Source organism: Argiope bruennichi, chromosome 9 (assembly GCF_947563725.1).
Source record: "Argiope bruennichi chromosome 9, qqArgBrue1.1, whole genome shotgun sequence".
NCBI lineage: Eukaryota > Metazoa > Arthropoda > Arachnida > Araneae > Araneidae > Argiope > Argiope bruennichi.
Window position 1 is genome coordinate 50,133,175 of NC_079159.1, and position 27,480 is coordinate 50,160,654.

Here is a 27,480-nt window from a genome sequence, read left to right on the forward strand (position 1 = left end):
GTAGTATTATTGTAAGTGTTAGGTCTGTGAATCTTTCAATTAGGTTCTGAATAGTTATAATGATAGCAAATAGGTTGCGTTAAATGCATAAAAGAAATACCTATGAAAGTTACATATATTCTAATTGCAACCTGATACAGATTCTCAACCCAATATATTGAATAAAAGAGTAACATTGCAAAAAACTGCTTAAGCATTAAAACAGATTAACGTATTTAAATCTCGCTTCTACCAATGCATTAAAAAATAGATTTTATTTTTATTTAAATTATTTTAAAATTTCAAAAAATTATAATGAAGTTTTAATTTTTTTTCTACCACCAAATACATTAATCGCCTGGAATCAAAATTTGATTAAATTAACCGATTAATCTATAATTCAATTCTGAAAAATCAATATAATGAATGCACAAGTCTACAAAATTCCAAGAATCTAACACATTAGAAAACAAATGAAACATCGATTATAAAATTACACCTTTAAAAATTGTTCAATTGAGTTATATAAAAGTGTGAAAAAAAGTAATTAGATTTTAATTAAGATTACCATGAAAGAATCGTCTTTTCTTATTTAAACTTTTCAAACATATAAATTATGTTGTTGTCTATCACCCAGTTTCTATTATTATTATTATTATTTTTCTTTCTGGTTTCATTTTTTTCATACCGATAGATTTTTTTTATAACTTGAATCTAAAGAAGATTTAAACCCAAAATATAGTATCAGCTATAAATATTTCCTTTCTACACATGAGAACTTTGAGAAATATGGTTTTATATAAAAGGTTCAAGGCAATGTGACATTTCAATCAAATAAAAGCTCCATAAAATAGGAAAACGTCAGACATCAAACCCATCAAAAAGTGCGCCGAAAATTCCAATTTCCTCTACTTGGAAGAACAAATAAAAATTGGTAGAGGTACAATATCATAAAAAGTTAACCAGAAAAAAAAATAACTAGAAGGCTCTGCTTTTTTCTTTCTTTTTTTTTTTCATTAAAATTGCTGCAATTGAATGTCAGCTACAATCCACACAAATTGATAGACATCACTATTTAGTTGCCCAATTTACCATTTCTTTCTCTATTTCTTTTGTCCCATTCAAAATCATTAAAGTTGCTGCAAAAAGTTTTAAAAATCAAGAAATTATTTAGTTTTGTATGTTTCTAGTCATTAATTTTATATTAAATCTAAAATAAAATATATTTAACATTGCTAATTACAGAAATATATCAGAAAATATTTGAAATCGAATAATTTAGAAAAATTATATGAACGTCTGTAATTTCATTAAGTTTCGAATTCCATCAGAAAAACGCAAAAACATTAGAATGACTGTTGTCAAATTGAGAATTTATAAATAAAAATATAACCTACAATTTAAATAATCATTTTTGCATCAATAGCAACCAATAATTCATCTTGAAAAAAAAAATTTAAAAGAGATTCGGGTTTCAAACCCGAAATATCGTAACACAACATTTTATGCTTGCCTTGCTATTTATTTTTTTTTAAAAATCTTACTTATACAGCAGGCATCTAGTAAACAGGAAAATATATGTTTAATATTGTCACAACGGTAACTAAATGCAAGGTAATGTTGAAAAATATACTTACAAATATTTTGAAAAAATTCAGAAACAAATTACATAAATAAAACCGATATCATTTAAACGCTTAAACTTTAAAGTGGTTCAAATATGATTTTTTTTTACAAAGATATAATCTGAAGTTACTGGAGAAAAGAGTAAAATTTGAATAATTTCTAATTGAAAAATTCTAAGTGAGTATATGTGGTGAAGCTTATAAGCCAGATAACAGCTACAGGATACGAGTAATTAATTTTGTCTTGTGGTCTTATTATTCGGCTACGAACCAAAACGTTGTGAATTCGGTCCTCGCTATCGCCAATAGCTACATATGTACAGTTTAGTAAGAAAACTAACTACATGCCAAATTTAGTTTCAAACGATTTTTTTGTCATGTACATTACATTTACAGATAATATACCAGCCTATAAGCATTGCGTAAAATATGCTCCAGAAATTTGATTGCTCTAAATTATTTTCTACCACAAGCAACTAACAGTAATAATTATTTTGGTGGCATCTTTTTTTTCCCATACGTTTTCTGCTATATTTTTAAAAAATTTTCTTTTCAGTTAAAAAAAAAATCCTTCTGTGAAACGAGGAAACAAAATTCAATATAACGGCTTAATTTACTATATTCAACTTGACAGTTGTAGATGTACACATTAAAATAGTCATAACAGATTATCACTGCGTTTTCTCAACCTAAAATTGTTTTTTAATTTTTAATTGCTGCAATTGCCGAAATGTTACTATATTCTGGATACAATCACTGTAACTTTACCAAAACCTTTTCAACAGATTTGATTTTATCTGTACGGATCTAAACGAGACGAAATAACCATATGTCACTTTTAAATGGGAGCAGTTACGTTAAAGAGAACCAGCCGCTTTATGAAATTTAAATTTACTACTAACACTGTTTTAGAGTTTGCTTATTTATCATGGAAAACTGAACTAATTGAAATCTGCAAAACAAAAGATTCCTTGCAATGAGATTAATAATTTTAGATAAAACGCAAACAATATTAGAATCTTCTCTAAGATGTTTAGGAATAATTTTATCCAATCCATGGCAATGTCATACTTCAATGTTTTCAGATACTAATTAAATATGGCACATTTCGTATTCAGTAATATAAAGAAGGAAATGGCGGATGAACGGTGTGATGTATTCAGATCTATTATTTTGGTGACAACAATATATAGAGAATTTCTTACATCCAAGTTGTGTTTTAGAGTTCACATACATCCGAACAGGTGGTTAGGTAGGCAGTCAATTAATGACTATATTATTATACTTTTTCTAAAAATTACATTTACAAAACCACCATTAAATCTTCTATTAAGGAACATTTTATCAACGTTCTTGTCTTTAGATCTCTGTTAATGTAAAAAGACGAATATGCATTCTCTCTAGAGGGTACTTTGTTGTATGCAAGTGTCCAACATCATTAAATATCATTTATTCCTTCATGCAAAGTGAGGTTGCTCTTCGGCGGTCCCATCATGTTTCCAGCATGGCCTCTGGAAATGTCCATAGCTTTCATAACTCGTTTTTAAATTTTATCTATTTAACTCCTTATTGTTACTGAATTTTCATGTTCACCAGCACACAAATGGATAAACAGAAAGATCTCATAGAAGAATTTCATCTATAATTTGATTCATACTTGCACTTTTGATGTATGGACCATACACCAAATCCCGTTTTCGTACCGTTTCGATCTAATCGTACCGTTTTTTAGTTATCTAATTCAAACAATTCCTTTCCTTTTGTGGTGGAAGAACTAATTATATAACAAACAATCCTTATAATATTAGAGCGGAATATTTTGACGATTATAACACTTTAAATATTTCAAGTATAAGAAATAAATTATTCCTTGATAAGATACTAAAGACAAACACATACTTTAAGATAAAGCAACAAAATTAATCGAGCCGCTCATTCGAGACTAATCGATAACACAACAACAGCCTATCAATCAGGTGCTATGCAAATGTAGAGATAAATGAGCGATTAAATCGTGAAATTGAGAAATATGTACTTAACAAATTAAAATAACAGCCGCGTAGACCAACGTCCACCAAATAGTTATTGCGTGAATCTATAAGTCTTAATGGCAGGGCATTGGAAACACATTTACTTCATTACCGAATTACCGATGCAGCCCTAAGTGATAAGATAAATCGTAATTGTTTTTTCATGCCAAAAAGCTATAAAACATGGCTAGTTAGACAACGAAGTTGGTTACTATATTCTTTTGACAACGTGGAATAGTAGTTCCCAGGTCTCCGACACGAATCCGTGATTTTAACAGGTGTTTTGCGTGCTATACTGGTATATCTTTCGACACGCGGAAAGTAGATGATTATCCAATACCACGTTCATTATTTAACAGCTGTCTCATACAGCAGTATGCACGCCATTGTGTTCGAATTCAAAAAGAATGAAACAAAATGCGCACCTCCGAACACCTACCGAAACAGGAAACAAATATTCTGTTACAGAGATTTTTCTCGAATTTTAAAAACCACAGATCTAATGACTTTAGTATAGAAAAATTGTGACATATTTTCTCTGATAGTAAATATAATAACACGAGAGTGGAAAAAAGTTTTTTTCTATAGCTACATTGATTTCCTTCACTATATTAAACCCAAATATCAGCACTTTATAGCCATTCTAGAACGATGTTGATTCCACTTTTCATTTTCTTGTCTAAATTTATACAAGTCGCTCTTTTAAGAAGCAATTAAAAATGAAAAAAAAAGAATATGAAGCATTTATTGAGCAAGAATAGTAAATAACAATATTCTAGTAAATAAGTTGAATGCTGGCATTACGCGCCTATGCGTTACAGATGATATATAATTCTACGAAACCATCCATCTTATTAGATGACCTAAATATCAAGGACGAGTTCGTGGCACCAAACGTGTTTTAAAAGAAAGAAAACGGATTTTTTTCGGATGCTACCATCAAAATTTTTATTATTATTTCACTATGAATTCCAAAATGTATCATTCATTTGAAGCTCAAATGCTAAATAAAATTTGACCAACGTAAACTAGAATAAAATATACAGTATCAAATGTAAACCAAAACTATGCCTAGAAAATTTCATAGAAATGTCGAGTAGGAAATATTCTGATAACATATTTTTTCATCTTATTTTAGTACTGAATTATAAGAAAAATTTAAATGAGGGATAAGCAAATACAATTAAATATTCTTTATTAATTAAATCGAATAAATTTCAGCTTATATAAAAAGCTTTGTTCAGGATGTCATAAATAAATATAGTTCTACATGATTAAATCAATAAAAAATTTATTGAGGAGGGAATTAAAAAAAATCCCATTAAGTCCAGCAAGCACGATAAAGGATCAAATAAAAGAAACTATTCAGTCCATGAACGTTCTTTCAAAATGAGTTTTGAAACTACGGAACAAAGAACGACGAATTAAGAAAGAAAAAGTATAGAAGCGTCTGGTTCTCCTCAGCAGTGATGCTGATAGGAGAATGGGAATGGACGCCAAACTTACCGCAGACAAAAAAAAAAAAAAAAGAGGGAGGTTAATACACCGGATTTGCAGAAATTGTTTTTCTTTCAAGATAGTATAAACAACAATGAAAGTTCGCTGACGGTTATCCTATTTAGAAATAAATAAATGTTTTAAATGATTTACAAGAGAAATTAGGATCCATTTTACTCTGTTCATGTTCCATAGGAATTCTAAATGATCCTGCATTCTCATTTAGAAGACTTTAACAAAAAGTACAAATTGTGTAAACACTTTTTTTTTTCCATTTAATAAGACTAAATTTAGAAACAAGATTTTTATCTTGTTCAATGGCTTGAACATTTTTATTTGCGCCGAAAATGCGGTACAAATCGATTGTATGGTTGACTGGCGACAAATTTTCTACTACGGAACGCGTAAGTAGAGAGATAAACCCGGCATCTAAAAACAATTTTAAAACTCTTGATTTAATGTAAAGCAAATTTTTATTTCTTAATGCATCTAAATGCTGGATCATTCAACCGTTTGTTATTTGTTTTAAGAATGGCTCAATTTTTGTTGTTTTAGAAACGTCACGTTATTTAAAGCTACATTTGAAATCGTTTTAAATGTTCACACCAGTATAAAAGAAAAGATCCGAATGAACCTGGTTTAGGCTGTTTTATTAATTTAATCTGGCTTAATCTAATCCGTATTATATCAAAAAGTACAGATGTACCATTTTCATAATTATCATGGAATCAGTCATGGTAACATGATATATTCATTTTATTTTATTTACTGTGCATTTAGCAAAAAGGAAAAGTATATGATGTTCTCATTACTGCTTAAGACAATATGCAATTAAATCAAGATGACAAATATAATTACTATGTGACAATGTCAACTGCTACTATTAATACACGGAATAGTGAGAAATGAAAACCTTAGATTCTACAAACTCCAGGTGTTGCAATAATAAAACAGCTAAGCATCTCGGAATAGCCAGAACAATTCCAAATACAGTTTACAGTTAATATAATTATAGTTAATACAGTTTGTACTAAATTTTATTTCAACTGACCCCGAATATTACTTCAAAATGAATTGTCCGTATAAACAAAGTTACTTTCAATTTAAATTAATAAGCTTGTATTTTAAGATAAAATAATTTTAATAGAAAGGAAAGTAAAAGTGTAGCGAAAGTAGTAAAACTTTTACTATTTCTATATAGTCACCAACTCTTCCGTATTCGACTATCTTGTATCTAAAAAAACAGTGTCACATCGAAAAATGTTTCGAATTAAATTATCATTGTCTCGAATTATATTTTATACTAATTTATAAACAATTCATATTAAATAGATTTAATTTGTTTTAATTCTAAATAATTCTCAATTCCTAATTTTCAAATATTTCAAAATGTTTTTGCCTTTGTAAAAAGATATTCAAATTTTACATCAGATTTAATTTTTTTTTTTTTTGTCGAGAATGCTTTAATTTTTAACACAAAAACAATGCCTAACAAATGTTTGGCGCAGAATAACCAAATCTGGTCCTTGTGCCATAAAGCCAAACCAAACCTAATTTTAAATGCACCTTGAGTAGGATTATTTTGACTAGAATAATTGATTATTTAGCTAGAAAAAATAAAAACGTTGCCAAAGTTTGCATGTTTTTTTTTTAATTTTTTTTACTCCCTTCTCCTTTTGATAATTTTTATAATAAATTATTCCATTGTTTCGCATTTTTTTAAATTTTATATTTATCGGAAATCTCCTACCCCTACCCCTGCCGAAATATCATACTCAGATTTTAGAATGTCTTGGATTCGAATTCGGAAGATCGAATCATTTAAGCAAACAAATGAATGAGAAAGCATGAAATTCAATTACATACAAATTTTCAATTTCCTATAAATGACACACAACTAGCTAAATTTTCATTCTTAAATGAATTGATTAAGATCCATTCAACTTTCAAAAGGATAAAAGAAACCCAGACTACATATGAGTCATGGTCACGATTCAAATATTAGCTTTTTTCCTCCATACAATGACAGCCACATAAAACAATCCTGACGCTTCCTAATTCCGCATGTTTGGTCATTTTACTATGCGTGGGAATGATTTAGAAAAAAAAAAGAAAGAAAGAAAACAAACACCCGTGATTAGTAAAAGGAAGGCAATGAATGTTGGAGGTTACAGTCTCGTGACAAAGCCACAAGAAAAAAAAAAAATAGAAAAAGGAAAGATGAAAACCCGCTTCAATCCAAAGAAACGTAGGCACAGGCACGCAAACTGGTCCCATGCGCGAACGGGTCCTTTGAGTATGATCACTGGCTTCGAGCCAAAATGAATAACCCGGTAGACAAGTATGTAGGTCGTAAAAGTGTGTGGAAGAGTGGAGCACAATTCTGGTCTCATCCGAGCTGACTTTCTATATGATCAACCACGCCCAGTGATCAAATGCTGTGGTGACTCATCTATGAATGTCTAGATGAAGGTCGTGTTTCCACCGTTTTTTTATTATTTCATCCTTCGATTATTTGATGTCCGGTTACATGTGGTGGCATATGACAATTATGTTGTTTGATGATAGGTGTGTCATTCATTAGGTATGTCCTATCTTGTGATCATTGTTGAGGATGAGTTGTAGCCATCGTTTTCAATCTATGATATTGATGAGTTCTTACTATTGATATGAAGGAGGATTCAATTATTAATAAATGAACTGTGCGCGATTAAGATGTTGAGCAATTTAATTTGAATGTAAATGCATTAATTCATTGTGAAATAATGCTGATTGCATCAGTTAATAAATACTTGTTATTGGGAAATGTATTGCATGATGCGGCGACAGTTATTTAGATGGTGAAATAATTATGCGAAAATGAAAATTAAGCAGAAAAAAAATGCATTTTGAAATACCATTGTCAGTTTTTGCTTTTAATCAAAAAGAATTGAAAATTAAATTTTACAGTTTTAATTATCGTTAAATTTTTAGTGGAATTATTTTAATAAGAAAAAAATATATTTCACGAATATGCCTTTTTTTTTTAATGAATGTCATGAAAAAAAAGATATTTAACATTTAAAAAATATTTATTTCATCTGGAAATTAATTTTTTTATATCTATTAGACAGGAATCCTATATATTTCGATATTTATTCCTAAGAATTTTGCCTCTTGGACACCTCGAAAATGAACCCGTAGAATAATTTCGAATAATTCTATGTCTTATAAAATCAGTTGGCGTTATCTCATTCCATCAATGAATAATTTTTATTTAAGATAATTGTAAATATTATCTTAAACAATAACTATTATCTTAATAATTAGTATTATGTGCATGACTCGTTTCTTAAATCATTCCACAAAAAAAAAAAAAAAAAAAAAAATGCCATTTTTCATTTACAAAACAGTACCTAAGTAATCAAAATGTCACAGTTTTGTGATTTGATATCTTTCCAGGCTGAATCCTGTTAATTATTGCGAAAGAAAAGCTTATATTATAAGAAACACAATCGATTACGAAAATTTTAATCTTAATGGTGGATTTTGCTTCTTTCATAGCAGCCAAAGCATATTATAGTAAACGTCTTGGATTAAAGTCGTTCTGAATTAAGATAGATAATTTTATTAAAAAGTGGTGAAAGTCTAATAAATTTTGAAAAGAATTTTTTTTAATTATTTAAATTTTTAATAACATTATTTCATTAAACTTATTTTACACAAAAGAATCCAAATACAGATTTTCTTTTTCTATACATTTCTATTTAATTAGATTGGAATAAAAAGAAATATTGTAATTAAAGTGTTGCGGATTTTCAAAATCGCATTTTTATTTTATACAAAATGTTTCTATAATTATTTATCCCATTATTACAACAAAAATCAAACTTAAAATTTCCTGGTGCATTGAAAAAATTGCCATAAATACAACTTGATTAATCGATTTGATTTAGATTAATATGGTATTTGACAAATCTTGATTTAAAATCGCATGCAAATTGATCTTTTTAAAAAAATCTATTTATAATTCAATAAAATGAATTTGCTACGAATTTTTCATTTTGATCAAAGAAAAATATTCTACACATTTTTCTATAGTTCATGTACATTTCCTGGATTAAATTTACAAACAAATCCAGACAAGTTAGGGCGCTGACTTTTCTTGTTAAAAAGCCTCCTCATTCAAATTTAGAATTGTATGCAATCGGTTTCACAGCGTTGATCCTGGATTTCGGCCAGCAGCCGGCGGCGATGTTCAATGCGCTAACAACATTCTAAAACAGTAATAAGTTTGTGAACTTTTAATTGAATATCTTTAAATATGATCCTAAATCTTTTTAGCAACATAGATTTGATTAACTAGCAAAAATCTTAGTTATTACAGCAATTTAAATTAGATTTCAGATCCACGAGAAACTTTTCTAAAATTAATCAAATTAGATTCTATTCTTGAAAACTGAATTCATATATTAAAGAATTTTTCTTCTGAAATTATGTCTAAAATAGAGTTTCTCTCAACGTTTTTGCTGACCTATCATTGCATAATAATAATTTAAAAAAAAAACTTAGAATTTTAATCTTGTTTCGAGATGTATGAAACTTATATTCTTTATTATAAACTTTTCTCCAAACAAAGGTTTCCGTATTCCTCGTCTCCAATTATTTAAAATAGTACGTATTTATATGCAAAATCAAATTCCTTGTCGAACACGTTTTTGTCAATCTCAAATAACGCATAATATTGGGATATTATAACGAGAAATTTGGTTTATATTTCGAATCATTGAAGTCAAATTATATTTTTTCCGAGACTACTGGCGAAATCTTTCTTTAAAGCCGATGTATTTTTTAATTGCGTAAATTAAACACGGAAAAAACTACCATAGCATCATGCATTAGAAAATATGGTTTTCTAAACCAATTAAGTTATTTTTTATGACATTTAGGATTTCAAATTGAAATCGCGTTTCATTTTATCTTAAGAAAGCCGATTGTTAGAACTCTAAATAAAACTTAATAATTCGCAATCCGTAAAATTAATACATGTCAATTAATTCTGAATATCATTTAATTGCATTTTATTAAGGCTATGTGTATCACAACAGTGTTTTATTTAAAAACTGAATTTTAGTGTTACAGCAATTCTTAAATTGAAAAACTATAGATGCGATTAAAAAGGCTTTTTTCCCTAATACCTTAACACCTCATATTTTCAAAAGTTAATACCATGATATTCTATAAACATAAAGTGATGCATATTCATTCACAATATTTTCAGATATCTGAACCCAGATTTTTGGGCGTGGTGCAACTGTTTTCGATAATTCAATTTGGAAATTTCGTTACATAAATTTTTATCAATTATTTTTCATCTCAAATACTTCTATAATTATTTTATTACATATGCTTTAAGAGATGCAATAAATAATAAAAATGACATTTTTAATCAGACATAGAATATTATTATTTATGAGAAGTAATCGCAAATTTATTTTATATTCATGTCAACTTATTCTAAAGCAATTATACAGTTTAATAGTGGTTAAATAATTTTAAACATATGTTATATGAACTTTCAGAAATAAACGTTTATAACATCAGTTATCTTTTGATAAGAAGTGTTTCAGTACAACAATTACGAAGCTTTGTTTTCAATTACACCCTATAAAATAACAAAAAGCAAACTAAAAGATTTAAATAATTATAAATCAATTAATTTTATACCCATCAGATTGCCTGGTCACACCCACGTGTCAAAATGCCGGGTACGGCACGCACACACGTACACATTCTAAATATAAACTGCTGATACTACTTTTTCAAAATTCCTGAAAATGTAACAAACGAGTGTCATAGTTTAAAAGCTCAAAAGAATGTACTTACCGGATTCTTGTAATGTAATCCTGGGGCGTTTTTGACAGAGGCAACCAAGGCAGCAACTTTAACATCAGCCATGATGATTCAGAAGGGAGAATAACTCTGGAAGAAGTTGAAAAGATGCAGACGGAACGAGTGTAATTTCTTCCGTAAAGTTTAAAGGGCGGAATGGACGCCAATCTGTTGGCGGATGCCAAGAAATTCGCCAAAAGTGAGCAAACTTTTTACCAAGAGTGGCACAGACGAAAAAAATTTTTTTCTCATTTAACTACGTATAAAAAATTTCAGATTTGAGTATTATAGGGCTGATCTCCTACAGTATTAATGTTACTTTTGATTGAAGAGTTTATAACTATTATCAAAAAGGTTTCATGGCCTTTTTAATCAAGACATACTTTTAAAAAACTCTTGACTATTTTTATTTTATTCTATCACTGGTGATAATGACAGTAAGATTGATTTAACCTCCTGTTTCGTTCCATTCTATTTACTATACTATTAAATAATCACGAATGTTTTTGAAGATGTTAAATATCTTCCTGGTGCATTAAAGTCAATTTAGGTTTTAAAAAAGGACAAATGTTAAACAAACCTTAACCTTGAATTACGGTTGATTTCTTTTTCTAACTTTTAACTTTTAGTATTTTACTTTAAAAAAAGTCAAATGGTAATAATAAAGTTATAATAAATCTAAGGCATTTTTATTTAACTTGGCTTATTTAATATTAATGAATATGGAATTATGCTATTGATTTTTCGTGAATTTTTCATTTATTTCATGAAAAATTAATAGCGCTTTCATTTATTTCATGAAAAGTAAATTGGAAAATTCTAATATGTCCCAATTTAACATGTTCTCTATAAAAAACACAACACTGCTTTATTATTTTTAGAATTTAATTATTAATTAACTCATTCATTTAAATAAAACTTTAGGTTTATTGATTTAAATAAATCTTGATTCACCATATGGAAAAGTCGTTTCAGAAATCTTGATTTTCGAACTTTTATGATTCTACAATATTTATAATACAAAACTATAAATTAAAGGCCGAGAGTGGGAAATAATTGAAAATAATGAAAGTTCCTATACAAATAAAAGTGACTTATTAAACAGTTTTTATCAAATTTATTAATATTTGAACTTAAAGGTAACGTTAATTATTTTTAAACTTTCACAAGAGATTTCATTATGATTAATCTCCTGCGGTGGTTTTCTTTTAAAATAAATAGTGCAATTAATTATGCTAATTATGATTAAAAGTGCTTGGATAAATTTTAGTTGAGAATAAAATATTATTTAAAAAAAAATAGTTTTTTTTTTTTTTTTTAATACCAGAAAGGATTTTTAGAGCTGTTTGACGATTCAATATGAAATTAAAGAGAAATGATCCAAGTTATACTGAATATTGTCTATTTCTTTAAACCTAATTCGAATCTTCCATCACAAAAAAAAAAAAAGATGAATATTAGCTATATTTAGAATAGTTCTTTTTTTTTCTAACGTAGTAGGGTTTTTTTAGATTTGAATTTTTTTATATTAATAAAACTCAATGTGACTGTATGCAAGTATTTATAGTACAAATCTCCTCTTAAACAACTGGTCTGAATTCAATTAAATTTTGCCTACTTATTAAATAAGAAATGAGAAAGAATATTTTCAATTTTTTCACAAAATTTAATTCAGTTAATTAGAAATTAATAAAATTTCTTCTTATTTACGCTTTCAATTATTTATGCTACGACTATTTTTTTAGATTTGTTTTTTATTTTAATAAGCCTTCTTACAATGCTTTTTGTTGTTCTTAGAGTAGTGATTTAACTATGCTAAGGACTAAAATTAAATCAATCACATAAAAGATGACAATCTTTTTTTTATATTTCTGATTTGGTGAGCAAAACTTTCAGTATTAATACAACTAATATTAATAATTTATGGAGAAAATTAACTATCGAAGGTTTTTAAAAATTATTTGGGCTATTGATATACTAATTTTATTTAAAAGTAAAGGATAAAGATTTTAAAGGATAAGAGGGTTTTGTAAATTTTAATATTTTATACAGAATATCTTTTTACATAAAAAATATTTTACATAAGCAGATTTTAATCTCAAGAAATGTCATCAACTAGTTATCTATAATTTTACGATATGACATGCATAAAATAGTTAGGCCTACAGTTAATATGTAGGTTTAATATGAACCTATTTTAATATAGTCTTGGGTATTGCGTTCTCAGTTAGAAGCTGGATTTTTCAAAAATTTTAATTAAAATTAAAATGGATTTTTTTTTATTTCTCTCTCTCTCTCTCTCTCTCTCTCTAACTTTAATCCATATTACTGCATAAAAACCATTTTTACACCGCTTTAAAATTAAAAAAAAAAAAAAATAGCGGTTTAATCCTATCGATTTTATTTTCATATAATGTTTTCTAAAATTTTTATAAATTTTTAAATATATTTTAAAGTATATTTCGCGTCGATAATTTTCATTGTTTTCATTACTGTATCTATACGGAAATGCAGTACGACGATATTAAATACAGTTTATTTTCTATGTGTCTCACTTCTGCTACATTGCTGAGAGTACATTTTTAAAATAAAATAAAAATAGATAAATCATACTTAATCCTACTACGATATTTCAGAGAAAAAGATTTGAATCTCCTTTAATTAAAATTTTCTCTTAATCAAATGCGTTAATCAGAATAAATACCAGATAAAATTTTCATTGAAATCTCAGAAAAATCTTATTTAGATAATGTTTTATGAAATCATCCTTAAATGGAAATATTTTCTTTTCCTTAATAACAAGATCAACTTGACCAGCATTGCTTGACCTTAGCGTTTATTGATTGTCACTGCAGATGCTTTTCAAACAGGAAAGCTGCAGTAGAGGTAAGATGACAAACTATCTCGAATGAATTGGAAAAAAGCCCGAATTTCAATTTAATTTCCCGGATTGCTCCGTATTTCACGGGTAAATAGTTTCTGTTGAGAATAAATAAATTTAATTTTTTATATTTCTATAAATAAGAAATGGAAAATTTTGAATTTTCATCTTCTGGAATATGTATGATTAGATGTATGATTACGCCTAATTGGAAAAGATTGTCCTAATTTTTGAATTCGTCATGGACTTAGTGGTCACAAGCTATATTGTTCTTTCTTTGAATAAATAAATAATCTCTGAAGGAACAGAAAAAATAAGACTTAATAGCTCTTAAAGCTATATTTTGAAAAAAAAATTACGATGCAGTAATTTTGCTGCATTACACGGGCCGCGGTGGCTTGTTAGTAAGGTGTCGACCTCGGAACTGCAGGGTTACAAGGTTTATTCCATCGAATATCTGCCGCGTAAGGGAATCTGATGCACTTTAAATTTGTCGAGGCAGAATGTCCTCTCGCTGCTGTGGTGTTGAAATCGGGAGAATGATGATGTCATTTCAGTTTTCAATCTCATCATCTGGCTGCTGTTCAAAATTACGAGGTCCATACCAAAATAATCCTAACATTGTTTTAAAACTGGATGGTAATATAACTAAACTCTGAAATGAAGCGGGCCGCGGTGGCCTGGTGATAAGGTGTCGACTTCCGGACTCGAGGGTTCCAGGTTTGAGATCTGATTACACCGAAGAACCGTCATGTAAGTGGGTCTGGTGCACGTTAAATCCATTGGGGCCAAATGTCCTTCCGCTGGCGTGGTGTGGAAGTTTGGAGAGAAAGTGACAACTCACGGAGATAGTCACACTAATATGATCGATGTTAATTACTCAGCTTTAAAGCAAAATTGAAAAATACAAAATATTTGTACCTTAATTTATCTGTATTTGATGTTTTTAAATTTTTGGTTAATTAAGTGTTTTATTGTTTCTGAATTTTTGATTAATTCGATTTATTTAATTATTAGAATAGCATCATCTCCATTACCTCAGGAATGTTCCAATTTGTATTATAAGATCACTTTAGTAGAAAGGATTATATTTACTCCAGACAGGTTCCCCCCCCCCCCGAAACTGAGGGCCGCGGAGGTCGATGGTAACGTTTCGGCTTAGGAACCGGAGGCTTTTAGGATTGAGACTAAAAAACTACCGAAAAACCATCGTGTAAGCGGGTCTGGTGCACGTTAAATCCGTCGGGGCCAAACGTCCTCCCTTTGGTGTGGTGTAGAAATTTGGAGAGGGGGTGCCAGCTCATCTGTCATCCTCATCATGTGTTCGCATTTGAAAATTACGAAGTCCATCCCAAAATAGCCCTATTGTTGCTTTAAAACGGGTTAATATAGCTGATAAACTAACCCCCGCCTCCACCCGGAAACTGTGAGTGTTTATAACTGTTAAGAAAAAGATAATTGAATCGTAATTATTATTACCTTTTTCGGTTAATTTTCCTAGCCAAAGTTCGAAATGTACGCGAAAATGCCTACATAAACAAAAGCATAGTTTGCTTCTGTTCTTTCTTGAGAAATTGTTTCTTTTAATCTTTAAACATATTCATCTCGTAAATAATAAATTATCATAATCTCATGCTAATTTAATATTGTCTAAGATTAAACTATTTAGATGCAATCATCTGACTAATTAGCATAAGATTTCGGTATTTCTGATTCGAGTCGTAACTACTGTGCAATATGCAAATGTAAATCTGTATTTACATGTAAATCAATCACGTGATCGCCATGAGATCATATAAAAGCGGATGCCAGCTTTTGTAAGGATATATCCGAATCCATTCTCCCGCTCTCTGGCTTGCTTTTCGCTCTAGCGACGTTTGTTTGCTACGAGTTTTAGAAATGTCTGAGAATAGACAATATAATACTTTCTGTGCTTTTAAAATTTTGTTAAAGTAACTTCTTGATTTTATATTTTCTGTTGAACCTTAATGAATAAATCCCGTTGATGTTTTTAAAAGGATGTTGATCTCCAATCAATGAACTTTTGAATCCTTTGCATCGTAAGTAGTATTAGTATGCGATTAGATGAACTTTTAGACCACTGCGTGATATTAGAGTTTCTTCATAATTAGATGCAGCCAATGCTACTCGTCATTTCATAAGAAGAAATTTTAACAATAACAAAACTTCGTAAGCGCGAAAAACTTCATAGCTAGTTGTTTTATACTATTATTCAGAAAAAGTAAAATAAATTATTTCAGAATATTGTTTTAATTTAAAATATGTTTGTTAAATTTCTAATATTTGTTTTGAATTCTATTTCCTTTTATTAATTTTTAATGAATGCAGGACGGTCAAATTTTGATTTTTATTCTTGCAGAAAATCATCTATTATAGTCGATTTTATTAAAGATTGATATACAATAAATGTTTTGAGAAAAAAAAATTGTTAATAGAATAAAATTAAAAAAATTTTCAGCAAACGATGCTCGTTATTGATTTTTTTTTTCCATCTAAGCATCAAAATTTTCTAACATAAATCTAAATTTCATTTAAACATCAAATAATTTTTTAAAGAATAAATTTTTAAAATGCAAAATGAAAATTTCATATTTATTGTGATTTTAAAAAAAAATCACTAATCTAAATTTCATGAGACAGACACTCCGAAAATGAATAAGAATAAAAAATTAACTGCAGTGTGCCGTTCCCCTTCGTTTGACTTCAGTTATATTTTCTGCAGACGATTTCTGCCTCTCATGGCAATATTGTTTTTGTTTTATTTTTTTATTGATTTTTATGGAAAGGAATGTCAGCTGGCAAAGAAAACGTAAGCGCTATCGTCTGACCTTTCCAGAATCCTTTATCTTTCTCTTCACTACAGAAGTTCTCGAACTAGGGTAAGCTTACTTTGTGAGGGTGGGAATGGGCATGTACACATTGCGAATTTACAAGTGATTAGATATGCTCAAACAAATCCAAGATCAAAAACATAGACGGCGTTGCTTCAAATTTTGATTTTTTTTTTTTTTTTTTTTTTTTTATTCGAAGATTTTTTCCGGTTTTGAATAAGATGCATCGGATTCTTTCCTCTTTTTATTATAAGTAAATAATACATTATGGAATTTAGAAAATAATTTGATTTTGTTCTTACTCATAGAAAAATGTCACTCTGATGTAATCAATGAATCGATCTGAAGAAAAGGTATTAGTAAAGTATAATGACAAATTTCTTTTATCACTTCCATATTTTTAGCAACCTTTGAAACCTTTTTTTTGTCCTTTATTATTGTTTATTCTACAATGTTTATAGCACAGAGGGTTTCATATCAGAATGTCTGATCATTTTACCTCGTTCGAAGATTCAACTTTTTAATTTCTCCCATACGAAGTATAGAGGAAGTATTGCAATCGTCAAAGGAGACGAGTCACCATGTTTTATACCTCCTGAATCCAAAAAACGCAATTTTTGCGATGTCTGTCTGTCAACACGATAATTCAGAAAATGCTTTGAAATAGACGGGTGAAATTTAATGTACGGGCTTCAGAAAAATGTCTGTCAAATTTGGAATAAATCCGTACAGAAGGTGTCCAAAATATATATTTGCGCGATATATTCAGTAAAAATGTTAGTCATACTAACGATCTATATTTCGTAAATATCATTTATACATGCTATACAATGTATTCATAAATGTCATACATATAAAATGAGACACAAATTTCCTTAAAAATTTTAAATCGTATTTCCCTTCCAAAGAATTGTGAAATCTTTAAAATGAAAATACCTTTCCAATTATTTAACCTATTTTTAATTGAGAAATGCTACTTTTGCATTAATAGAAATTTTCATTTCATATATGAATTTTAAAATGTTATTTCGAGTTTTCCATTTTTCAGGATTTTATTATCTATTTCTGGTTGTCCGTAGTCTTCGTCCTCTTCACCTGATGTCTATTCAAAATTAACCCTCCAGTGCATCGTGTAGCCGTTTGGCTGCACGCTTTCATTTCCATTTATAAGCTTCACATGACTGCTCCAAAAGGCAAAAATGAATGTCTGGAAATCCCTTCTTAAATTAATCCTTTTGATAAACCTTTGAAGTAAAGACCGATATATGGCAACAGTAGTATTAAGATTAGCTTTAGATTACCAAGATGTATAAATATTTCTGCCATTAAAAATACTTTGAAAATATATATTTTCAAGCTGTAAAAAATGTTAGTAAAAAGGGACTTTTATTTTTATTGCAATATTGTTATAACGCGATTTCTGTCACTGGGATATTGTTTAATTCATTATATAGCTATTTGGCTCTTTTCAAAAAAATTTAAAAACGGAAAAATAATTAAAAAATTTTAAAAATAATTTTTATAAATTATATGCAGTTATTCAAAACACGTATTTCTTTGTTAAAAAAAATAAAGTCATGCATACTAAAGTAAAGAGATCTGTCCCAAAATAAATCTCATACTGCTTCAAAATGAAGCATCAATCAAAACAATCTAGCAAATCAAACCATTTTAATGTAAGACGGCGAATAACCTATAGATTTCACATAGACGGTTGCATTTGTCGGGAGAGATAAAAATACAAATCAGAGAGCTGGTCGAAAAAAAATAATGGCATTGTTATAAATCTAGAAGTATAGGCTTTGCTTTTAACGTAGCAAACTACACTAATAGGGTTTGAAAGAATAAAAACTTTTCCTCCCATACCCATAGATTAATCTCTTTTTATTTTTGAGTATTCTCTACTGCCATATCTTGTTGTGTGATGTTAATTAAATGTTCCTTATTAATATTGTTACGGATTTAAATTAGCCAGTAACTGGAGACGGGAGTCAAAATGATTTCGCGTTGTTCATTAGCTCTGATTATCACGTGGTATTTTGTCCTTGAATGCAATCATCATCTCAGTACCTTCAAGTAGGGATTGCAATACCGGTATACCGGGATACGGAATACCGGTATTTTGAGCCATTTGTACAATTTTGTAATACCGGTATTCACAAGTTTAAATACCGGTTTTTCGGTATTTACTAGAAATTTTTAAAATGGTCTCCACTATATGTTTAGGGATCGCGAACATAGCAAAATAGTATAAATTTTTGGTTTTATGTCTCCCTATCGAGCGAAATTAATTAGCTAATGAATGGCTTAATTAAATGCTTAAATCTAAATTAGTGAAACATGGATTATCCCTGAAAGAAAATATTGTATCCGCAACGACTGATAGAGCAACAATTATGAAAAAAGTTGTAAAGATGATTGGTGCAAATCAGGAGATGTGCTATGCACATGGAATTCAATTAGAAGTAATAGATGTATTATACCAAAAAAATAAATAACAGAAGAATCCAAATACTGTGGATACAGAAACTTCGGATTCCAACTTTGAAGAGAGAGTGATATTGACAATGAAGATAATGACAATGTAATTGTTGAAGAAGATATTGCTAATGACGATCGAATATTAATCTATCAAGAATTGCTTCCTATAATTTATAAAATTCGAAAAATTGTTAAAATATTTAAACGTTCCCCCTATAAAAAAGGATATATTACTAAAATATATACTAACTGAAAATAAAATAAAATATATGTTAATATTAGATTCTCAAACACGTTGGAACAGTTTACTCCTAATAATGGAACGATTTTTGAAACTGAGAAATCCAATCCAAAATGCAATAATCGACTTAAACCTGTAAATTATTTTTTCAGATAGTGAATTCGACCTAATATCCAGAACTATATCAGCTCTACTTCTAATAAAACTGACTATTGAGGCATTATGTCGGAGAGATTCTAATAACAGCAAATGCAACAATAAATTTCATGTTGCAGTCATTGAAAGAACAGCACACATCACTATCTAAAGAATTATATATTACATTGAAAAATTGCACAGGAGAAAGGAATACCGAAATAGAAAATGTCTTATGGTATTTACATAATTATAACGATTTTAAAATTGAAATTGAAAAAGAAGAAAAGAAAATAACCAGTTCAAATCTGATTAAGTTTAGAGTAAATTTTCTTAAAATTTTTTACCCACAAACCTATCCACATTCAGAAGAATTCAGTTCAATTATCGAAGATTATGATGTCACTACTGTCGATAGAAAAAAAGAAATTGTTTCTAGAACAAAAATTAGAATTACCGATAAATAAAAAAAATTTCAACGAACCAAAATACAATACAGAAATGAGCTATATCCAAAACCAGCCTGACGAGAAATCGATTTATTTGAAGATGAGGGATTTAGAGGTAAATACTTGAAAAAAATATATCTCGCATTGCTAACAGTACCACCAGCTAGCATAGATGCCGAAAGAGCGTTTTCGACAGCTGGTAATTTTTACACAAAATTACTTTTCAGGCTTAATGACAGTACAATTGATGCATTATTTTTTTTTAAGATCACATTTCAAAAATTTGTAATAATACCACAGACTGAATAGCGATATTTACACTTTTTTGTGATTTAAATAAATAAGATGTTCCTTTACTTTTTTGTGATTATATACTGTTATAATTTATAAGTTACAAATTATTTTTTGTGATATTGACACTCTCTAATAAAACTGGCAAATAAAACAAAGAAACACCTGTGTTTTCTTTCTTTTTCTAAAATTTCTAATACCGGTATTAAAACCGGTATCCCGGTATTAAGATTTAAAAAATACCGAATACCGGTATTGAAATTTTGGTCCGGTATTGCAATCCCTACCTTCAAGTTGTTCTTTCAGCAGTATGTCGGCGAAAGTCACAAGTATCAACACGGATGTATAACCGAGTTATTCTTTCTCAAAATTTTTTGCTGTTATTTATGGATTCATTGACTCCATGTCTCAGAAACTGATTTTAATTGGAATAATGCAAAAAGGATAAAGAAATATTCATTAAGAAATTATTTTAAAATATTGTTACGAAATTTCCAGGGGTTCGTTTGGATAGTGGGAGTTATATGGTGTGGAGAACGCTCAATCAGCAAGCGGCAGTAGAAAATAAAACAACGACGTTTATTTACACGAAGACACACAGAACAGCACAAAGACGACAACTATATACAGCACAGAGAAGACAATTATCTTCAGCCGCGAGACGTGCAAACAGCAGCACACAACAAGACTCTACTGCAGACAGTAGCGCACAGCTTAGCTCAGCACTAGCTTGACTCCGTCACTGCTCGGCTAATCCCTGGAAGACCAGTTCTTCACCGTCGATTCCGACTACTCTGCACCGTCGATCCCGACTACTCTTCACTGTCGAGTCCGACTACTCTTCTCTGTCGCTTCCAACAACGACTACTCTGGCAGCTGCGGCTGCCTCCTTTTATAGGTCTCAGGACGCGGGGCTAGAAGCCTCTCAACCAATCAGGAACATTCGAGGCGTATCTCGGTTCCTAATGGACGGATCGGGAAAATTCTCGATGCTTCGGGTATAATCTATTTTGGCGCCAAATTCGTCGCCAAGTCGCAAAAGTTTCGTCAAGTTTGTCGCCAAGCTCCGGGACCTCCTATGGAACCAACTATGCTTGGAAGCAGCATTGCACGTTTGTAACAATATTGTATTCTTTATTTATGTTTGTTAAATTCTAACAGTTATTAACGATAGTGTACTTCCATAATATTTAAACGAAGTAAATACTCATTAAAAGATTGTTTAAGTTTTCTTGCTTTGTTTGTTGCAAAAGACAAAAAAGAAAAATAACAATGGAGTCATTTTGATTGCATGTCTCTGGCCGCGTTAAGAAATTTATATCGGCAGTTACGAGTTAACTCAACATTTAACATAACAATTGTAGGATTTATTTTTGATTTCACATTTTATTCCACTTTTTCATGATAGTATCTGTTCCATAATACTAACAAATAAAATCAGCATTAAAATCGTGTCGCATTAATTTATGACGAAAATTAACAACTACTCTTAGTGTTAAATAGTTGTTCAATATATAAGATAATTTCAATGCAATCCTTGAGTTATTTCAAAGTGCGGACTTATATAAAATTAGATTCAAAGGAAAATAGATATGATCTCGTACCTGGAACTTCACCAAGATTATTGCGATATTTTCTCTTAAAATAAGCGTAAGACGAATACGTTTTCTTTACAAATTCTGTGTTGTGAAAGGTATTGATTACTTTAACAATCTCTCGGTAATCTTCTTTCACCTTTTCTCTGTATATTTTCGGACTTATTATAAAAAATTGGGAAACAAAATTCTGTAGCTTTTGTTCTCCCTTTAATCTTTTATGCAATTTAAACTAAATCGCCCACAACTGTTTGTATTCTTGAGTCAGTGGTAACTGGCATTTCAATCAATGGCAGCTGTTTGATTCAGATGTGAGAAGTAATTCAAACGATTTATTAATCTTACGTTTTTGCATTCTACGTTATATTTTACGTTATCTTGGATTTTAACCCTGTTTAATAAGGTGATAATAATATCTTTTCATTCTGTTCCATTCCTAATTAGCACAGAGGCGCTAATGAAGTATAAATTGTGTTTATTTTTCTGTTTAGGAAACAATTTGTATGAAAAATTTATTTATACATATATATATATATATATATATTGAAAGAAAATTGTGAAATTATTCGCAACAAGTAAGCACTCACATAAATATTTAAGCGAAATAATTAAAAATATTACTAAATTTTAATAATTTATTTATTATTATAATCTTTATAAAATCTCGTTACAAATTTTTTAGAACTTGCCATCAGATGGCGCCTTTGGTAAAATTTTTAAATTATTGTTAAATTTATACATTAAATAATAATTAAGATCTGAAAATATTAAAATACTTTATGAACATCGAAAATGTATGAAATTTCAAGTAACTCAAGAAGTAAATATAAAAAATCGATTACAAAATTTCATTTTTGGAAATGTGAAACAAGTCAAAACAAATAAATATGCGGACAGTTTAGGAAGAAAACAAAAAGTTGAATACTAGAAGAAACGTGAAGACTACCTTTTTCCGAATTTTTTTATTGAAAACTCAGCTGAATTTTAATGATTTAAATATATCACTTTCTGTTTTTTTTTTTCCAAATTATATTCGAGATACCTTTGGCGACTCCTTTGTTTCACGGAATGGTGGTTTCATAGAGTTTAAATTATTAATATGGAATACATTCATTTAAAATTTTACTTTATTGTTTGATAAGACTACAAAATGTGAATAATCGATTTACTACAAACTTTGCACTGGTAAATTAAAGAGTATATTTACTATAGAAGTATTAATGCGGAAAAATACATACTATTTGAGGAAATGAAAATGCAAATTCGGGAGAAATGTGCATAGGATGCAAATTATCATCTTTACATGAGTAAACACACGTGATTGAATAGTTTGAGCGAACATTGAAATTAGTTCGAATTTCATCATAACAATAAAATTATTGTTACATATTGTGTATCACTTTAAATTTTTTTAAATTTTATGAAAATTTGTGAAAAAAAATTGAATGAAAATAAAATCAATATTACTAAAATAACATATATTTTTTAAATTTTAAGAAAGTGTAAAAATTATTTTTGTGAAATTATATTTTCAGCAAATATAACTGGAAATCAAATATTTGCTTGATTTGTAATTAATTTATATTTTAATTAACTTTTGAATTTGGAAGAGTTTACAAAGACCTCTTTGTCTCCAAAAGTGCGAGTGACAAATTTTAACATGAATTGTAGATTAATGTAAAAGATATAAAACAAACATTCATCTCTAAATAAACAATTTCAATATGCGTTCTAACTGATATCTCGATCAACCTGCGTTATACAGAAGAAAATCGTCTGACTTCATTAGAAGCTCTTTTGCTGTAAGTTTTTTTTTTTTTTTTTTTTTTTGAATTGACAATAAGTTTTCATAATCAAAATATGATTATAGTGTGTGATTAAAAATTATTTTTGTTTTCAAATTGCACAAGATCAACGAAAATTCAATAATTAAATTTCGAAAAGACAATGTGAAAGTAGAGTAATTATATTTTTAAAATACTTGCAAGAGATGCTGTAACTTGCAGTTCTAATTTGTCATTATTTATATGGACATACATTTTGTAAGAAATTTTTAATTCTTAAAAAAACGCTTTATAAATGACAATAAATATTGCATTTTTGTAATATATATATAAATAAATGATAATTATATAAATGATTGCGGAAAAAAAACCAAGAACTTTGTTTTTAGCTAGATTTTGAATTAAAATTATTAAATTAGTATGCAGTGTAGGAGAAATTTTCAGCAGTTTATTAATTATTTGTAGTAATAAATTCTGTCACCCACTGTAAAAAAAAGAGTAAATATAATAATAATTTTATAAATTTGTGATTATTTAATTTTTTTGTTGTTGTTGTTGTTTTGAAAATCTTTAGAACTGCTACATTTTTTATTTTTTTTTTTTGTAATTCTGTAAGTACTAACAGAATTAAATCGTATAGTAACAAACAAATAATTAGTTACTTTTTTATGAAGGAATAAATAAAATGAAACAAATATCTCGATAAGTTATGAAGCTGAGTTTCAGAATAAAACTGATATACATATTTAAAATTGTAATCAATTATAATCGTAATTTAATTTCGAATTATTTGGGATTTCTTAAATGTTTATTATACAAAGTTTATTGTGAAATGCTTTGAAGCTAGAAATGTATAATTATATTGCATGCCGATGCATTAAAATTTAGATATTTTTAGGCTAATTCTATATGATCTTTCTTTTTCTAAAAAATTAATTTTTAGTTGTAATTATGAAAATATTTCAATAATTTTAGCAATGAATGTCTTGTTACAAATTCTTTATTACTTTTATTTATTTCTTTTCTAGTTTTTTTTTTTTACATTATCGTATACAAATTATAAATCTAGAAAGTACAGGGGTGCCAAAAAGAATTATCTGATTTGAAATCCTAATTACCCTAATCCTAATGAAATGTAAAGAAAAAAAAAGTTACAAAATGAATTCGGCTATATTTTTGTGTGTGTATAAAAAAGTCTCTGATAAAATTATAGGGCAGGTATAATTGCAATGTCAATATAAATACATTCAACACAGAAACCAAGAAAGATAAGTAAATTTTCCAAAACAGATTTATGCAATCCGCATAAAAATTTATAATAATTTATCAATAAACAATTATGGTAAACAACTATACTCCTTATTAAAAACACTTAGCTCAATAATTTCGAGCATTTGTATGAATATTGTATGAAACTTTCTAGTGATTAAAAAAAAGTGATTAATTTTGGTTGTATCTTTTGCAATTTCTAATGATAATTTATGTTTAAAATTATAGATGTATTATAGTTCTTTTTTAAATAAAAGTACTTTTTGAGAAAAAGCAAATAAATTATTGTTTTATAGTTTATGTTTAAATGGTAAAGAAAGTATAATGTAAAAGTAGAAAAAGAAAAATAACAATGACAATCTTGTCCTTTTTCTTTATTAAGCAGTCACATATCAGATTACATTTTTAACAGTACAATTCAATGATAGTTTATGCCTGGAAAATTTCAAATTTATTATCAATAGAAAACAATTTCTTGTAAGTAATTAATGAAAAACTTATATAATTCCCGCTTAATTTGTCTTTGCAGAATGAAACTGGTAACTTAATTTCTAAGAATTATATTAAAATATAAATTATTACATTAAATTCATAAATATTATATTAGAACTTTTAGAAAAAAGAAAAAAAAAGTTTTAACGAAAGTTTTTAGTAATCTTTTTAAAGTTTTTTACCTTATTTTGAAATAATTTAAAGGTTTTTCAAAGTATAATACATTATAAAAGTAAAAAAATGCAGTTTATAAAAATTTCAGCAAACGATATTTGATCTCAAAAAATCATTAAGATATTGTATTGTTACAAGAATTATTTCAGTATCATTTAAATCGATTTATCATTTTTGTTTAAAAATTCAGAATGCTGCAAAACTGCGATATTTCTTTAAGCAAGCATCAATAATTTTTCTTTTTGCTTACAAAATAATTATTGATTAAAAAGTGCTAAAGTTACGAAATTGAAAATAATGCATAATTAGTCACTTATTATTCATCCTATTTAAAAAAGAATAAGACAATTTGTAACAGAATTCAGACGTTTTGATAACATGAATGGAATGTGGCAATCAAACTCTCAAGTTTTGTTTCAAAGTTCTCTAGAAAAATCTGGATATAGTAAGAGATATATAATATTTAAAGTCTAATTATAGATTATAACAATAAAAAGTCTGAAGTTAAAAAAACGTTTTTACACATTTATCGTTAATCCATACTTAAAAGCACTAATTTTAAGTATGCTATGAGATAAAAAGTATATTTATACTCTCTCTGTCCAAAAATATAGTATACATTATTAAAAAATTATTATTTATCTGACACGAGCCATTAAATAATATGTGATATTAAACAAACATTTTTATCTGATTGAGTCAAAAATAAATTAGAAAAAAAATTGTTTTGTATTCAAAAAAAAATTTTGTATTGTTTTGTATTCAAAAGACACCCTCTGTATTAATGAAATAGGTGACTTCGATGTAATTATTATTGTTTTGCAAAAAAAAAAAAAAAGAAATCGAAGCAATTAAATTGATTTTTTTTTTTTAATTTCTCATATAAAGAAAGCGAAAATTCGAATTTAGTGCGTTCTCAAGAAACCCTAGACTTGGCCAAATATCGTTATCAAATAAAATTGTTTCATATTTTAAATTCCTTTTATATATACTATCAATATATTTGAATTCCTTTTATATATACTATACTATTACCTTTCTTACTTAATATCGATTATTTATAAATTAGTATCATAAATTTGGACAAAAATTATTTCGAATGTGTAACACATTTTCAGACAGAGTTGAGTATGACTAAAATTAGGTTTTGTAGAAAAAATGCCCCTTTTTTTCCCATCTCCTGTTTGTGTTTTTGTGTGTAAGATTTATGATTGAAAACGGAGTAACATTGAAATGGCATCACATTCTCCATTTTCCAAATCAAAATTCACACTCGAGGCTGTTCGTCAGAATGCAACAAAAGAATCTGTTTGATTAATGTTTTTTTGTGTTGTATAACTTGTTGTTGTTTTATCCTTATCATTCAGCAAGCTTTCGATAGCATTTCATCCTGGTATGTCTTTTAATGTCATATAATCGCAAATATAAATAATTTAAATTAATGCCTGATCTTGCTGTGTTTTAAATCTTGAGGAATAGGATGTGATCTTCGATATTGCCCTCATTTCCTGAAAATGACCCGAAATTACGAGGTTCATTTGCCAATCGCGTACCAAGGAATTTTGAAAAAAATAATTTAAGAAATCAAACTCCGTTATCTTCTGTGTTCCATTAATAGTCAGAATTCTTGTTTGTTTAAAATTATTCTAGATTTATTATTTACATCATCCATTAGATTAATTTTTTTCTTTTATTCATCAAATTTTGTTGATGCTAATTGATACCAAGTAAATATAGTGACGATATTCTAAAAAAACGCTTTATGCAATATGATTTAATTTCGAAATTTTAAAGATATTACTTTTCTATTATTTAATTTAAATCAAAATTAATG

General features: G+C 28.2%; 1 protein-coding gene across 1 annotated transcript in view; it reads right to left on the minus strand.

The window, feature by feature from the left end:
* LOC129983883 (galectin-6-like) overlaps positions 1-11,155 on the minus strand; it is a 43,505-nt gene extending 32,350 nt beyond the window's left edge. The window contains exon 1 of the mRNA XM_056093569.1: positions 10,997-11,155. Coding sequence (XP_055949544.1) covers positions 10,997-11,068 — 72 coding nt within the window. The 5' untranslated portion in view covers positions 11,069-11,155. The remainder of the gene's footprint in view (positions 1-10,996) is intronic.
* Between the last annotated feature and the right edge of the window lie 16,325 nt (positions 11,156-27,480).